Consider the following 18,131-nt stretch of genomic DNA (forward strand, 5'->3'; position numbering starts at 1 on the left):
TCAAGCATGTTATTAACATCACCCCCTCTTATACTGTTATATACTAACTTAATCGCCCTAAATTTAAAAATATGGTCACTACCTTTTTCATTTACATGCTTAGCCAGTGCATTTGTGGGATTGTTCTTCTGATATCAGATCTATGCTCAATTATATGATCTTTCAACCTTCTAGTACTTTTTCCCACATAAAAACAGGAACATTTTTGGCACATGGCTAAGTATACATGCGATAAGTATTAAACCAGTTCTATGCAAAAAGCAACAAAAGTTGCTGTCATTGAAAATAAAGTGAAGAGAATTTAACTGAGCGCTTCTGCTATCCTTTTTTTCTTTGGTCTTGTGGTTCGTACTGGATGCAGTTTGCCACATTAGAGGTATTTTTTTACTGCTTGAATTAGTAGATTTTACTCAGATGTTATAACATTTTATATTTATATTTAATTGTTGACTGTTACTTTAAATATTTTATTAGGATGAAGTAGCATACTAAGTGGTGGGGTGAATTTAATTTGCTGTCTGCAGATATATATATATATGTATAGGTGCATCCTGTTTTACTTATTGTGTTTTCTGAAGAAGTCTGTGATAGATGAAAGCAAATAAATGTTTTTTACGCTAAAGTTTCTTGTTTACATTGTTTATATTGGAGCTACCTGAGCTTGTCTTGGTGGATTTATCTTTCTTTTTTAAATCAGAATAATAAAGAGATACAATACAGATGGATTATGGGTACTTAAAGGCATTAATAAATACTGATAATAATCCTTGAAAATTATTCTTTGGTTATTTAATTTATCTGAAAAGTTAATTTCTAGAATTTGAGCCCTAAAGGATGAGAATTTGTTATTGGTTCTGATGAAGAGTCTTAGATCTCTATGACACTATTATTGTCTTGGCCAACATTTTTGATTGCAAAAGCCATGAAATAGTGATAACACTAAGATTATCTGAAGTGTTTCATAATTCTGTTGCACTGAGTTCCAACAGATTTCTTCAGAGTATAACATCTGCATAAATGAAATAACACTGTCACCATTTGTGGCTCCAGCAAAACAGCTTTATAAAACAAATGCTGTTTGTAGCAGTGATTTACAAGTGAAACAAATGTCTAACAGTGTCATTGCTATAATTAGTGTTCTGTTAGTTTAGTTGCTATGCAGTACTATCATTACTGCAGAAATCTGATGACAACAACCCTCTTATAGTAATTTACTATATTAGGTAACATTATTAGCAACAGGGACTTTAACAGCTGGATATAACTACGCAGTCACCATTGTATTAATCAATGAAAGGCTTAATAATATCACTGTTTTCATTGCTGGCATTTCTTATTGTAATATATCTGTAGGACTTGCACTAAATGCGTTGTCACCTTGAATGCTGTCACTTAGTATAAATATTGCGTCTTTTACTACCGGTGTGGCTAATCTTTAATAAACATGATATGTATGAGCAGTGGCTCTCTTGGTATTTATACTGTAAGTGTAGCAATGTCACAGAAATACTACTAGATATAGTAGTTCTGTATTGGAACAGCTGTTACCATGAATATCCCCACTGTTTTATCCTTTCAACAATGTTGATACTGATGCTGGTGAAGCCTGCAGATGATAACATCTCTGAAACACTGACAGCAAAGCTTCCAACAGTAATTGTAGTAACCTATAGTTATGTCTAGTGCCAAGAAAGAAGAGCATGAGTTCTTTATCCATTATGTAGTACCTTTTTTTTGCAGGTCCTGAAAAGCTTACCACTTTGTCCTGTTCATGATGAACTGATAATGCAGTCAGGTAGCCATGATAAGAGGGACACACGTAGAGGAAAGGCAGTCACTACTTTAAATGAAATAAGGTTAGAATTGGAAAAAACATGGTAAGAGGGCATGAACTTTGGCTAGGGAAGGAAATCACAAACAAAAAACAATCCTATAAAGTGAGTAACATTACTTTTTTCTGTCCAATCTGACCAATTAGGTTACATTGGTGTTGTGAACAGAAGTCAGAAGGATATTGATGGAAAGAAAGACATTCAAGCTGCATTAGGAGCAGAAAGAAAATTCTTCTTATCGCATCCATCTTACAGACATATGGCAGATCGGATGGGGACACCATATCTTCAAAAAGTTTTGAATCAGGTGAGGAAAAACTTAGTCTTATTGCATTAGTTTTAGCAGTTAATTAGGGTTTAGAATGGTTTAGGATTAGTAGATCATCAGATCACTGTGGGGTGTAAGCAGTAAGGTATGATGGTAGGCGGGTTATTGTGGAATTATCTAAGCATTATGCTGTTATCTTGACAGTTGGACACCGTGTCACACACTCATTTAAATTTAAGATCCTTTATGTGATAAAATCATGTGACATTTCTAAAAGCTACTGAAAATAAAGTGCATTAAAACAGGGCAGTTGTATAAAACAGGTCAGGTCATTTAAAGTTAATGCCATTTAATTCATTACATCTGAGTGCACTTCCAGGCATTTCTGCAGTTACCTCTTACTGCACCTCTAGACATCAAATATTACTTGTTCATATTTGCATTAATAATTCCAAAAATATGCTACAAAGTATCAGAATAATTTATCTTGAAGCATACATAATGGCAAACATAATTGTATTGACATTTGGGGTCTATGTCACATTGTCGTAAGCTGACAATATTCAATATGATATTGTCAGCACGTAAGGGGAGATTTCCATTTACCTCAATGTAGTGCGTTCTCAGAATTGGTATATTTAAGTAGGGGGCTGTGGGGGCTGGCAACTCGACACCGTAAAACTCCACTGCCATTCAATGGGGGCTTGCCTCCTCCTCAGCTTTTTATTTGTTTTTTTTTTTTACGCTATTCGATGTTTTACTTAATCGATCAATAAAGTTCGACCTTTATTGATTAGTTTAAGTAAACTTTCGATAACATGATATAGATGTGATATTTGACCTGTATCAATGAATATTTGTTAGAACTGTAAAGTGATAACTTCATTTTTTTTTAAAGGCTAAAGCTGTGACATTGTGTGTTAAAGGTACACAGTCAAACGAGATGCACTGGAAGGAATGAGTTAACAAATGAAAGTTACTGCATCCATAGGTATGATATTCATAACTGACATGTTGATAAATTAACATATATTCCACTGATGCTGGCACATCAGCTACACAAACCACTGAAAGAAAATCCAAGAGAAAGTATAGCAAACACAAAAGGACAACACACAGTACCCTTTTGCAATTGGTATAACAATGTCATAATAACAACTCCTTGTGTCGGGACACAAATAATACACTAACTCCACAGTCAGCTAGTCATGACCAAAAGGGAAACTCCATGAAGAAATTAAAATAAAAAATAATTTGCTCTTCCTTAAGTGAATCATTCCCACACTCAACCAGTACTGCACTTGACAGCTTACGGCAGCCATAGTGTTTGTAGACTAGTTGTGCAATCAAGCAGCATACCTGGAATCTCCGTAGTGTTTGTAGACAAGTTGTGCAATCAAACAGCATACCTGGAATCTCCGTAGTGTTTGTAGACAAGTTGTGCAATCAAACAGCATACCTGGAATCTCCGTAGTGTTTGTAGACAAGTTGTGCATTCAGACAGCATGCCTGTAACCTGCATAGTGTTCGTAGACAAGCTGTGCATTCAGACAGCATGCCTGGATCCTGCTTAGTGTTCGTAGACAAGCTGTGCATTCAAACAGCATACCTGGAATCTCCGTAGTGTTTGTAGACAAGTTGTGCATTCAGACAGCATGCCTGGATCCTGCTTAGTGTTCGTAGACAAGCTGTGCATTCAGACAGCATGCCTGGAACCTGCATAGTGTTCGTAGACAAGCTGTGCATTCAGACAGCATGCCTGGAACCTGCCTAGTGTTCGTAGACAAGCTGTGCATTCAAGCAGCATGCCTGGAACCTGCCTAGTGTTTGTAGACAGGCTGTGCATTCAAACAGCATGCCTGGGACCTACTTAGTGTTTGTAGACAAGTTGTGCATTCAGACAGCATGCCTTGAACTGCTTAGTGTCTATAGACAATGTGTGCACTCAAACAGCATGCCTGGAACCTGCTTAGTGTTCGTAGACAAGTTGTGCATTCAGACAGCATGCCTGTAACCTGCATAGTGTTCGTAGACAAGTTGTGCATTCAGACAGCATGCCTGGATCCTGCTTAGTGTTCGTAGACAAGCTGTGCATTCAAACAGCATGCCTGGGACCTACTTAGTGTTTGTAGACAAGCTGTGCATTCAAACAGCATGCCTGGAGCCTGCTTAGTGTTCATAGACAAGCTGTGCATTCAGACAGCATGCCTGGAATCTCCGTAGTGTTTGTAGACAAGTTGTGCATTCAGACAGCATGCCTGTAACCTGCATAGTGTTCGTAGACAAGTTGTGCATTCAGACAGCATGCCTGTAACCTGCATAGTGTTCGTAGACAAGTTGTGCATTCAGACAGCATGCCTGTAACCTGCATAGTGTTCGTAGACAAGCTGTGCATTCAAACAGCATGCCTGGAACCTGCCTAGTGTTTGTAGACAGGCTGTGCATTCAAACAGCATGCCTGGAACCTGCTTAGTGTTTGTAGACAGGCTGTGCATTCAAACAGCATGCCTGGAACCTGCTTAGTGTTTGTAGACAAGCTGTGCATTCAGACAGCATGCCTGTAACCTGCATAGTGTTCGTAGACAAGCTGTGCATTCAGACAGCATGCCTGGAACCTGCATAGTGTTCGTAGACAAGCTGTGCAATCAAACAGCATGCCTGGAACCTACTTAGTGTTCGTAGACAAGCTGTGCATTCAGACAGCATGCCTGTAACCTGCATAGTGTTCGTAGACAAGTTGTGCATTCAGACAGCATGCCTGGATCCTGCTTAGTGTTCGTAGACAAGCTGTGCATTCAAACAGCATACCTGGAATCTCCGTAGTGTTTGTAGACAAGTTGTGCATTCAGACAGCATGCCTGGATCCTGCTTAGTGTTCGTAGACAAGCTGTGCATTCAGACAGCATGCCTGGAACCTGCATAGTGTTCGTAGACAAGCTGTGCATTCAGACAGCATGCCTGGAACCTGCCTAGTGTTCGTAGACAAGCTGTGCATTCAAGCAGCATGCCTGGAACCTGCCTAGTGTTTGTAGACAGGCTGTGCATTCAAACAGCATGCCTGGGACCTACTTAGTGTTTGTAGACAAGTTGTGCATTCAGACAGCATGCCTTGAACTGCTTAGTGTCTATAGACAATGTGTGCATTCAAACAGCATGCCTGGAACCTGCCTAGTGTTTGTAGACAAGCTGTGCATTCAGACAGCATGCCTGTAACCTGCATAGTGTTTGTAGACAAGTTGTGCATTCAGACAGCATACCTGGATCCTGCTTAGTGTTCGTAGACAAGTTGTGCATTCAAACAGCATGCCTGGGACCTACTTAGTGTTTGTAGACAAGCTGTGCATTCAAACAGCATGCCTGGAGCCTGCTTAGTGTTCATAGACAAGCTGTGCATTCAGACAGCATGCCTGGAATCTCCGTAGTGTTTGTAGACAAGTTGTGCATTCAGACAGCATGCCTGTAACCTGCATAGTGTTCGTAGACAAGTTGTGCATTCAGACAGCATGCCTGTAACCTGCATAGTGTTCGTAGACAAGTTGTGCATTCAGACAGCATGCCTGTAACCTGCATAGTGTTCGTAGACAAGCTGTGCATTCAAACAGCATGCCTGGAACCTGCCTAGTGTTTGTAGACAGGCTGTGCATTCAAACAGCATGCCTGGAACCTGCTTAGTGTTTGTAGACAGGCTGTGCATTCAAACAGCATGCCTGGAACCTGCTTAGTGTTTGTAGACAAGCTGTGCATTCAGACAGCATGCCTGTAACCTGCATAGTGTTCGTAGACAAGCTGTGCATTCAGACAGCATGCCTGGAACCTGCATAGTGTTCGTAGACAAGCTGTGCAATCAAACAGCATGCCTGGAACCTACTTAGTGTTCGTAGACAAGCTGTGCATTCAGACAGCATGCCTGTAACCTGCATAGTGTTCGTAGACAAGTTGTGCATTCAGACAGCATGCCTGGAACCTGCATAGTGTTCGTAGACAAGCTGTGCAATCAAACAGCATACCTGGAATCTCCGTAGTGTTTGTAGACAAGTTGTGCATTCAGACAGCATGCCTGGAACCTGCTTAGTGTTCGTAGACAAGCTGTGCATTCAGACAGCATGCCTGGAACCTGCATAGTGTTCGTAGACAAGCTGTGCATTCAGACAGCATGCCTGGAACCTGCCTAGTGTTTGTAGACAAGCTGTGCATTCAGACAGCATGCCTGGATCCTGCTTAGTGTTTGTAGACAGGCTGTGCATTCAGACAGCATGCCTGGATCCTGCTTAGTGTTCGTAGACAAGTTGTGCATTCAAACAGCATGCCTTGAACTGCTTAGTGTCTATAGACAATGTGTGCATTCACACAGCATGCCTGGAATCTCCGTAGTGTTTGTAGACAAGTTGTGCATTCAGACAGCATGCCTGTAACCTGCATAGTGTTCGTAGACAAGCTGTGCATTCAAACAGCATGCCTGGAACCTGCTTAGTGTTTGTAGACAGGCTGTGCATTCAGACAGCATGCCTGGATCCTGCTTAGTGTTTGTAGACAGGCTGTGCATTCAAACAGCATGCCTGGAGCCTGCTTAGTGTTCATAGACAAGCTGTGCATTCAGACAGCATGCCTGGAATCTCCGTAGTGTTTGTAGACAAGTTGTGCATTCAGACAGCATGCCTGTAACCTGCATAGTGTTCGTAGACAAGTTGTGCATTCAGACAGCATGCCTGTAACCTGCATAGTGTTCGTAGACAAGTTGTGCATTCATACAGCATGCCTGTAACCTGCATAGTGTTCGTAGACAAGCTGTGCATTCAAACAGCATGCCTGGAACCTGCCTAGTGTTTGTAGACAGGCTGTGCATTCAAACAGCATGCCTGGAACCTGCTTAGTGTTTGTAGACAGGCTGTGCATTCAAACAGCATGCCTGGAACCTGCTTAGTGTTTGTAGACAGGCTGTGCATTCAGACAGCATGCCTGGAACCTGCATAGTGTTCGTAGACAAGCTGTGCATTCAAACAGCATGCCTGGAACCTGCCTAGTGTTTGTAGACAGGCTGTGCATTCAAACAGCATGCCTGGGACCTACTTAGTGTTTGTAGACAAGTTGTGCATTCAGACAGCATGCCTTGAACTGCTTAGTGTCTATAGACAATGTGTGCATTCAAACAGCATGCCTGGAACCTGCTTAGTGTTCATAGACAAGCTGTGCATTCAGACAGCATGCCTGGAACCTGCTTAGTGTCTGTAGACAGGCTGTGCATTCAAACAGCATGCCTGGAACCTACTTAGTGTTCGTAGACAAACTGTGCATTCAAACAGCATGCCTGGGACCTACTTAGTGTTTGTAGACAAGCTGTGCATTCAGACAGCATGCCTGGAACCTGCTTAGTGTTCGTAGACAAGCTGTGCATTCAAACAGCATGCCTGGAGCCTGCTTAGTGTTTGTAGACAGGCTGTGCTTTCAGACAGCATGCCTGGAACCTGCTTAGTGTTTCTAGACAGGCTGTGCATTCAGACAGCATGCCTGGAACCTGCTTAGTGTTTGTAGACAGGCTGTGCATTCAAACAGCATGCCTGGAACCTGCTTAGTGTTTGTAGACAAGCTGTGCATTCAGATAGCATGCCTGGAACTTGCATAGTGTTTGTAGACAAGCTGTACATTCAAACAGCATGCCTGGAACCTGCTTAGAGTTCATAGACAAGCTGTGCATTCAGACAGCATGCCTGGAACCTGCTTAGTGTTTGTAGACAGGCTGTGCATTCAGACAGCATGCCTGGAACCTGCTTAGTGTTTGTAGACAGGCTGTGCATTCAGACAGCATGCCTGGAGCCTGCTTAGTGTTCATAGACAAGCTGTGCATTCAAACAGCATGCATGGAACCTGCTTAGTGTTTGTAGACAGGCTGTGCATTCAGACAGCATGCCTGGAACCTGCTGAGTGTTTGTAGACAAGCTGTGCATTCAGACAGCATGCCTGGAACCTGATTAGTGTTTGTAGACAAGCAGTGCATTCAGACAGCATGCCTGGAACCTGCTTAGTGTTTGTAGACAGGCTGTGCATTCAGACAGCATGCCTGGAACCTGCTTAGTGTTCATAGACAAGCTGTGCATTCAGACAGCATGCCTGGAACCTGCTTAGTGTTTATAGACAGGCTGTGCATTCAGACAGCATGCCTGGTACCTGCTTAGTGTCTGTAGACAGGCTGTGCATTCAGAAAGTATGCCTGGAACCTGCTTAGTGTCTGTAGACAGGCTGTGCATTCAGGCAGCATGCCTGGAACCTACTTAGTGTCTGTAGACAGGCTGTGCATTCAGACAGCATGCCTGGAACCTGCTTAGTGTTTGTAGACAGGCTGTGCTTTCAGACAGCATGCCTGGAACCTGCTTAGTGTTTCTAGACAGGCTGTGCATTCAGACAGCATGCCTGGGACCTACTTAGTGTCTGTAGACAGGCTGTGCATTCAGACAGCATGCCTGGAACCTACTTAGTGTCTGTAGACAGGCTGTGCATTCAGACAGCATGCCTGGAACCTGCTTAGTGTTTGTAGACAGGCTGTGCTTTCAGACAGCATGCCTGGAACCTGCTTAGTGTTTCTAGACAGGCTGTGCATTCAGACAGCATGCCTGGGACCTACTTAGTGTCTGTAGACAGGCTGTGCATTCAAACAGCATGCCTGGAACCTGCTTAGTGTTTGTAGACAGGCTGTGCTTTCAGACAGCATGCCTGGAACCTGCTTAGTGTTTCTAGACAGGCTGTGCATTCAGACAGCATGCCTGGATCCTGTTTAATGTCTGTAGACAGGCTGTGCATTCAGACAGCATGCCTGGAACCTGCTTAGTGTTTGTAGACAGGCTGTGCATTCAGACAGCATGCCTGGAACCTGCTTACTGTTTGTAGACAGGCTGTGCATTCAGACAGCATGCCTGGAACCTGTTTAATGTCTGTAGACAGGCTGTGCATTCAGACAGCATGCCTGGCACCTGCTTAGTGTTTGTAGACAGGCTGTGCATTCAAACAGCATGCCTGGAAGCTGCTTAGTGTTTGTAGACAGGCTGTGCATTCAGACAGCATGCCTGGAAGCTGCTTACTCATGCTTACCTATTATGTATGTCCCTAGCTGCTGCTTTACCACAGCCATCATTATTTAATTATAGATTTCTTTTTTTAAAGCTTTATGTGTTTCTTTACATTTTCCACTGTTTCTGTAGGTTAATATTGTCTATGTTGTTTGTGAAATAAGCACTTTCCTGTCTTTGTAGAATATTCAGTTAGTGTGAGCAAATTATGTAAAGTGCTAGCCAAAAGGCAATCAAAATAGGCATAATAAACAGAATAGCCCATTTTCTTAGTTCAGTTGATTTAAAGAATGCTTGTCATTATTTAATATTCTTTCCGGATTTAGTACCAATGTCAGTGGTGCAACAGCTAGCATGCTCAGCTTTGGTGCAGAAAGCAGTGCATTCTATTCCCATACAAGGTAGACTGATTATTGATACAGTACTGCAGCATAAGGGATGTACTGCACTCCTGAGTGTGCTGTCTTTCACATAAGATGTTAAACTGAGGTCACATCTGCTCACCAGTCAGTTCATCTGATACTAAGCAGGTTGTCAACATGCACACCTCACCTCCTGCACATACCAAACCAACAACACATAAACCTATATATGTGGTGGTCCTTACCAGAAGTTTACCTAAACATCAGAGACCTCCCAAACACAAACAGAAGCACGATTTACATAATACATCCTCTGCAGAACATAGTACACATGATATACCACACATCAGTGTCTCACCAGTCAAGCCCCTAAGGCATAACACAAAAGCAAACATCTTAGTCATAGGCAACTCAATTGTGAGACACAAAGATATCCCTCTCACCAGGTTGAATAAGAAAAAGGTCACGGTCAGCTGTCTGTCAGGTGCCAGGATCTGCCACATCACACATGCACTCAAGTTTCTCAACAGCAGACACTGTTATGACTCTGTCATAGTCCATGTTGGTGTGAACAACTTGAGTTGTACCTCACTGGACTATATGAAGAGAGACATGACTGAGCTCCCCGATTATGTGTCTCAGGCAGGTATGCCCCTAGCCTTAAGCAGCATTTTACCTTCACCTAGGATGATATCTCAATACAAACAAAAAATGATTGACTTCAACAATTGGCTTAGTTTCCTGTGTCATTCAAAGGAGATCCAGTATCTGTCAGCTTGGAATGAATGGTTGACAGACCTAGATGCTTTGCCAGAGATACTCTTAATCTGTCTCCCCTGAGATTTCAGTTACTGGCTAAGGCTCTTGCCATCCCCATAGTGCCTTTTTTAGGCAGTGCCTCAAGAACAAAATTCCAGACATAAAAATACCCTCTAAAACCAACCTCAAGGTTATGCTGCTAAATGCTACGAGTCTAAACCAAAGACTGCACTCACTGGAAGCAGTCCTCACCCTGGAAGATGCTGACACTTGTGCAGTCACTGAGACCTAGTTTAAGGATGTGGAGAGCAGCCCATTTGCTTCCAGATATTCAGGCCACAAACTGAAGTCATGAGAACTAAAGGAGGTGGTGTATCAATATTCATTAAAGATGAGTACACATCTAGACTGGTTAAACAGCACAATTCCCTTGAATTACTTCAGGTGCAATTGGCTGTAAGACCTCTCTTTAGGTCATTGCCAGCAATAGGACCCGCTCCATAAATCAGGACATCCATTCAGCCTACTTGGGTCTACCTGAGTCAATCAAGATACAACCAAAACCCTGGTTTTGGGTGACTTTAATTACCCGTCCATAGAATGGGTAAATTGTGCATTCTCTAACTCACTTGCCCAAAGGTTCTTGGACTTCATTAACTACAGTGCCCTGGATCACCTGGGTGACATATCCGCAAGGAGCTCAAACATCCTGGACCTGGATATGGGGGACTGCTGCAACCACCCCCAGTGTGTGGCCATCCCTGGTGAGATCTGATCACAAATCAGTCTTGCTAGAAGTAACTATAACACAAGACCCCCCCCCTTAGCAACAACTAGACTAAAAATGTTCTCCAAGGGCAATTACAACTGCTTATGTGATGGCATAAATAGCTTCATAGCCCCTCCCCCCACTGATGGAACAGACACCTCTGCTGAGTTATACACCAATGCTTTATACAAGAATTTTCTGCACAGTTGTATTGACTCTGTCATACCTGATAGATCCAAAGCAAGACCTTCAAGGTCTAATATGTCTAATAGTAGGAAGGAACAGTCACAAAACTGGAAACACTCCCTCCTCAACTTGAACAAGCAAATAAGCCTCCTAGTGAAGTCCTCCAAAGCTAACTATGAATCCAAATTAGCTTCGCTAATTAAGGATAACCACATGGCATACTTTAGTTATAGCTGTAACCTTAAAGGTAAGGCCCAGATTTGTGCTGAACTCATAGTTAATAGTACATATATAGAACCTGTGGCTACAGCAAACCTGCTGGCTGACAGGTTCAGTGAAAACTTCACTCCCCTGTCCCTGCCACATATACCCCAAAACTTACCTAATACCTGTCCCCCACCTAGTATCTCCATGAAGCAGGTCTTAAATGTCCTTTCTAAGGCCAAAAACACAGCCTCTATGGGACCAGACAACATCCCAGACTGTGTTCTACGTGAGATAAAACAGGAATTGGCATCACCATTGAACATGCTTTTCAATCACAGCCTAAGCACTGGCTTCATCCCAGTGAAATGGAAAACAGCTGCCATCATCCCTTTGCACAAAGGGGGTGCATCTACAGACCCTGGGAACTATAGACCCATTAGCCTGACCAGCCTTATCTGAAAGGCCATGGAACGGATCATCATGGACCTTATTAACAAAGATATAGGAAATCGCCAAATGGTTGGTCCCACTCAATTTGGCATTGTCAAGAGGAGATCATACCCATTAAACTTGGTAGACTTCCTCAAGACAGTCACCAAGGCCTAGACGAGGGCAAATCCGTGCATACAGCCTACCTAGACATAGCCAAGGGCTTTGTCACACTTCCCCACTCAGGCATCATTGATAAACTCACCCAGCTGGGTATAAACCCATATACTGTCAGGTGGGTTGTAAACTGTCTCACTATTAGAACTCATATAGTCAAAATAGGGGACTCCAACTCCTCCAACAGTGGTGTTCTACAGGGATCAGTTTACTGTTCAGAATTTACTTCTCTGAAGTACAGGCTAAAACTAAAGGACTGTGGCTGACAAAGTTTGCTAATGACTGCAAACTGGGAGCAATCATTGAAACCCATAGTGATGTCAACATCCTGCAAGAAGGTCTTATGCAGTTTAATGACTGCTGCCAAAGTCATGGTATTAAACTTAATGCAAAAAAATGCATTATCATCCCCTTCTGAAAGGGTGACATTCCTGCAGACTATCACATGAATAGCAATACCGTAAGCACACAGTCAGTGGTGAGAGATCTGGGCAAACAGGTTGACATCCACCTTAACTTTGATCACCATGTCTCCACAGTGGCAAGAAGGGCATTTTATATTGTTCATCTAAAAGTAAGGGCACTGCCTCCAGAAAAAGAAGGTTATATCCCCCCTGTACTTTTCCCTCTTCAGGCCAATAATAGAGTACAACACTCCCTTTGGTATGTTCCTTTCCAAACACCTACAGCAATTGGGGAGGTCACAGAGGTTCCTTACAGAGAAAATTCAGGGTCTTCCAGATTTGTCTTATGATGACAGACTGAAATCATTGTCACTTTACTCTGTGTCTTACAGACTGCTCAGAGGCAACCTGTGCCTTTTATATATAGAGCAATCTCTGACCGAGCTTTAATGGAAGTTCTGCACATTTGCAAGTCAAATGGCACATGGGTCACTTGCTCAAAGGACCTTAACCTGGTATGTGACATCAACAGAACTTGCTGGAGAGACAGATTTGTCTCACAGAGGTTGCCTCGCCTTTGCAACAAGCTTTCTATTCATATTATGATATGTATATCTCACACACAAGTCTGTTTACACAATCATACTAACTTTTTATCCTTGTTAGACCACCACTCCTTTTTCCATAACCATCTGCTTTTACTTAGTGTTGTTGCTAAAATACATTTACCATTAATTTATTCTTTCATTCCATATAATCCATATAAAATAAAATAGCATTCTATCTATTTTAATATATTATTTACTTCTATTCTTATAATATATTTAATCATATCCATGCTTATTTTATCCACTTCTTTTATATCTTCAAAAAGTCCTCATTACATAGCATTCTCAATAACTATTTTAGTCTTTGACAATTCAAAAACATATGTTCTGTAGTTTCTTCTACTTGACAATGTAAATATATGCTATGACTTTTCTTCTTATATGGCATATTTAATTTTACTGACAATTTATCTATTACCAGTCTCCGCAAAAATCTTGATATTCCACTTTCTGATTACACTATTTGCTTCTTATTTTATAGCTGTAATTTTTTCATCTGTTAAGATTTTCATATGGTTTTACATAGTAATGTTTTATCATTACATTTTTGCACTATACTTTTTTGTCTTTCTTTGTGTCATCAATTTTTATTTTCCACAAAAATATTTTTCTTGGTAATAATTTCTTTCATTACAAAAAACTCTTCAGTTCAAAATAATGAAAAAAAAAACACAGCTAGAAAGGAAGTAGACTTTTCTTTACTTCACCATAAATTCATCTGGTACCTCGGCTTCTCGCCTTCAAGGATACATACAATCAAATACATCCTACTTTTATATCAGGTGAAACCATCAATTAATTAATCAATTAACTACCAAGTTACCTAAACTAAATACTTTAATATAAAATATATATAAACATATCCCATTGCCTAAAACTCATTAAAGTGACCCATGCATATTTATTAAATACATTTTCCTATTTAAACTGTTCTTATATTTATATTACAACATTTTATAACATTTTAAAACATTTCTAACACTTTAAACATTTATAATACAAACATAAGCATTTAAAAACATACCCAAATATAATCTAAACATAATCTACCTCTAAATTTAACCCTCTTGGCATCAAAGTGCCATAGTTTAAAATCATCCTACTTTCAAGCACATTCAAGTTTTGCTTCAACTCACAACTTTTTGCTTGAAAAGGTCTTGCCAAAACACTAAAGAAAAATGTGGAGTCATCTCCCCCATGTACTGTACAAAAATGCTCTGCCACAGGGCTCCTATAGTTTTTATTTTGAATATCACCCAAGTTTTCTAGAATTCTAACCTTAACAGCTCTTTTAGTTTGGCCTATGTACCATTTTATTTTTTCACATCAACATCCTATGGCATACACTACTCCACATGAATTGCAAGTAAACCTGTCTTTGCTTAAAACTTTTATATTCTTTATTAAACCTCTTGAAATATTCCTAATTTTATGACAAACTTTACATTTCCCACAAGAAAATGAACCTATGACTAATTCACTTAATGCAAACAAAGGCTTATTCAACAGTTCCTAGAGGTTAGAGTATCTTCCATATGAAAATTTTACTACACCTGGAAATACATCACCAACTACCTCATCTAAACATACCAAGTGCCATAACCCCAAAAGCAATTCTCTCATTATGGGTGAAAAGGAGGAATATTTAGAAACAAAATAAATATCATGCCCTAATAAATCAGGCTTCAGATTTTGTTTCCTATTCTTGTTACTTGTCCCTGATTATTATTAAACTGAAACTCTTCACCTGTCAGTGTCCTTTTTAAATCACAGTCCAATCTTTCTCTGTCATAATCCCTAGATAATAGTCTCTCCCTTGTTTCCATCAAAAATGATACTTTATATTCCTCCTCAGAAGTGTTATGGGCAATTCACTTATATTCCCCCAAAGGTAAAGAACGGATCAAATGTGAAGGGTGCATACTTGTCGCAAACAAATAATTATTTACTGCTGTGGGCTTCCTATATGGCCTATATTGAATTGCCTGATGTTTATCCACATAAAATTCAACATCCAAAAATTGTATAACAGAGTTACCAAAATTTGTGGAAAATGTAATACCATGTGCATTGCAATTCAAGCCTACAATAAACTGCTCAAATTCTATGGGTGAGATCTTACACAAAAAGAAGAGGTCCTCAATAAATCTACCATGCAGCACTACCTGTTTCTTCCAAAATTCAGTGTTATATACAAACAATTTCTCAAAATAACCCATATATCTCACTGCATAAGAGGCTGCATAAGACGCAGCCATTGCTGTACCCTTTTTCTGCAGGTAGATCTGTTTTTCAAACCTAAAATAATTATGAGTTAAACAAAACTCTAATAACCTCACCACAAAACTAGTTTTAGGGCCATCACCCATAATCTCATACACAGCCTCCAAGCCAAATCTATTGCTAATAGAAGTGTAAAGGGAACACACATCAACCGACACTCAGTAGTAATCTTCTTTCCAATGGATTTTGCTTACCTTTTCACAGAGTTCCTGAGCATTCTTAACTCTTTCCCTCCGGTACAGCTCTTTTGAGTGTGTGCCTTTAACTCTCAGTGGGCGTGGCTTAAGCCTTTAAAAAATGAAGTTATCACCTTACAGTTCTAGAAAATACTCATTGAGAGAGGTCAAATATCAATACAGTTGTGTTTGCCATCACATATGCTTCAGACAAAATATCCTGGTACCTTGTATGTAACATGGTTTTGGAATTATTAATGCAAATATGAACAATCAATATTTGATGCCTAGAGGAGCAGTAGGAGTTAACTGCAGAAGACACCTGGAGGAGCACTCGGCTATGAATACCCTTTCAGCACAGAATCCAAGAAAATACCTACATTACTCACAAAAGAATGTACTCTGGACACTATTGGCTTACCTGGAGGGTTAATAATACTTTTATGTACTTTAGGTATGACATAAAAATAAGGTTCGGTAGCATCTTTAACTACCAATTTCTTTACATCTTCTTTAACAAAAAAACCTAACCACTCACCTCTCTCAAGTAGTTCCAGTAGTTCCATAGTATATTCATCTATTGGGTTGTCAGTTAACAACACATAATCCTCTTCACATTTTAATAAATCTAACACCATTTTCTTATATTGTTTCTTTGACATTACAGTCCAGTTTCCACCCTTGTCAGCTTGCCTGAACACAAAATCCTTTAAACACCCTCTAACTCTAGTTAACTCTAACCACTGAGACTTAGTTAAATTGTAAGACTTTTTCACTTTCAGAAATGTATTATTCTCAAATTCAGCCTTTTTGAGCAAAACTTGTTCAAAAATAGTTACAGCTGAGCATTTAGTTGGAGAAAAACAACTGGGAGAAACTAAAGGGGGCAAATTGAACCTACTGTAACCTAAATCATAGATTCCACAATTATGCATGTCACCATTAGCTTCACATTCACCTTCCAACCCCTCATCATGGTCATATTCATAAATAGAAACATTCATTAAAGATTTAATTTCCTCATCAAAATTTACATCATTCACATTATTACTTTTTGCTTTGTTAGCTTGTCAAAATACACTCTCAAATGCAGTTTTCTACAAAATTTTTTGATGTCCATCAAAATCTCAGCTGAAGTAGGGAACTTTGTCAGTACACATTTCGTTCCCTTACTCAGTAAGCTAACCATGTCTTTAGTTAAACTAACATCACATAGGTTAACCATACACTCTTTTTCTCTTTTACTCTGTTTTACCATACCCTAAAATTTATCATACTTACATTTATACAAATTTACTAATAATCTGTCATCATTTTTATTCATCTACTTTAGTACTTTGTTCAAATTTAATGAAGCAGTGTATACCACTGAGTTAATTAACTATAAACCTCCTCCTTCTTTATTTACATACAAAACTCCTCTTTTTACTAGGTTTAATCTAGAACCCCATATAAATAAAAAAAATCTGCAACAATTCCTTTTCAAATATTGTTGGCAACATAAATATACTTGCTAAGTATGCTGTTTTCCCATCAGTTCTGAATTTATCAAATAAACCTTTTTTCTGAATGATAATTTATATGTTCTCCAAAAAAGATGGGCCTGTTTTATTTCTTCTATTTTTTTCCTACTTGCATCTTTTTTCCCAAATTTTATACCTAACAAAGGCATTTCATTCATTTAAAATATATGCACCCAATCTTTACTTTGTTGTTGTTGTGTCTTTCGGCTTTTCCCGGTTAGGGGTCGCCACAGCGGAACTCCGGTCCGCTAATGATTGGCAGTTGATTTTTATGTGCTGAGTTGCCAGCCCTAATGCACAACCTTCAACGAAGGTACGCCCATTCACGCATGTCTCCACGCAGAAGACGCTCTAGCTGAGAGTCGAACCAATCAGTGTCTTACTGTGAGGCAACAACGCTACCGCAGCACCACCACGTAATATTTAATTTTCTGTTTATTTAAATGCATCCCTGTCATCTCTAGCCACTCATCTGTGCAAATTATTACTTCTGTTATCCAAATTTTCTATTTTTCAATTATTACAATGTCATCTGCATATGTTAACAGAACTTGAATTCTTAATCTTTCAGGTGTTATATACACTGCCTCCTTCATTTTGTAATTTATGTCACATACTATCATATTCATAACTATTGCAAAGAGTGTACAACTCATTGGACATTCCTGTCTTACATCACTTTTCATATGTACCTCTCAGCTTAACCAGCTATTTATAAGTATTTGTACTTTATAATATAAGTGAAAAAGTTAGAATATTATGTATGCCAGTGTATAGGAATAATATTCTTTCAGTATTACCCATATGATTTCATGTCCATTTCTGTCGAATGTCTTACCAGGTCTCCTATCATGGTTGTTGCTTTATCTTTCTATTCATAATCCTTGACAACTCTTCCCCTGTATATTGTATATGCTGTCTTCCATAATATTTTCCATTTTATTTTCAAATCTCTTTTGTATTATTTTCATAAAGATCTTATGATCATTATTATTCATTACTATTGCCCTCCAGTTTTTAATTGTCTTCTTTCTTCCATATCAGTTTAAGTATTCCACTACATAATTCTTTATACATAAAACCTTCATTT

The 18,131-nt window shown here is 39.8% G+C and overlaps 2 protein-coding genes across 13 annotated transcripts in view; one reads left to right on the forward strand and one right to left on the reverse strand.

Annotated features, from left to right (window-relative positions):
• The window catches only part of CIZ1 (CDKN1A interacting zinc finger protein 1), a 2,016,138-nt gene that overhangs the window by 1,599,353 nt on the left and 398,654 nt on the right, over positions 1 to 18,131 (reverse strand). The gene's annotated exons all lie outside the window — the stretch shown is intronic.
• The window catches only part of DNM1 (dynamin 1), a 1,092,771-nt gene that overhangs the window by 432,469 nt on the left and 642,171 nt on the right, over positions 1 to 18,131 (forward strand). For all 11 annotated transcript variants that reach the window (XM_044058867.1, XM_044058862.1, XM_044058871.1 and 8 more), the window contains exon 6: positions 1,979 to 2,139. In XM_044058867.1, the coding sequence (XP_043914802.1) occupies positions 1,979 to 2,139 (161 nt within the window). The remainder of the gene's footprint in view (positions 1 to 1,978; positions 2,140 to 18,131) is intronic.

The sequence above is a fragment of the Protopterus annectens genome, chromosome 16.part0 (assembly GCF_019279795.1).
Source record: "Protopterus annectens isolate FY-2018-M chromosome 16.part0, PAN1.0, whole genome shotgun sequence".
Classification (NCBI taxonomy): domain Eukaryota; kingdom Metazoa; phylum Chordata; order Ceratodontiformes; family Protopteridae; genus Protopterus; species Protopterus annectens.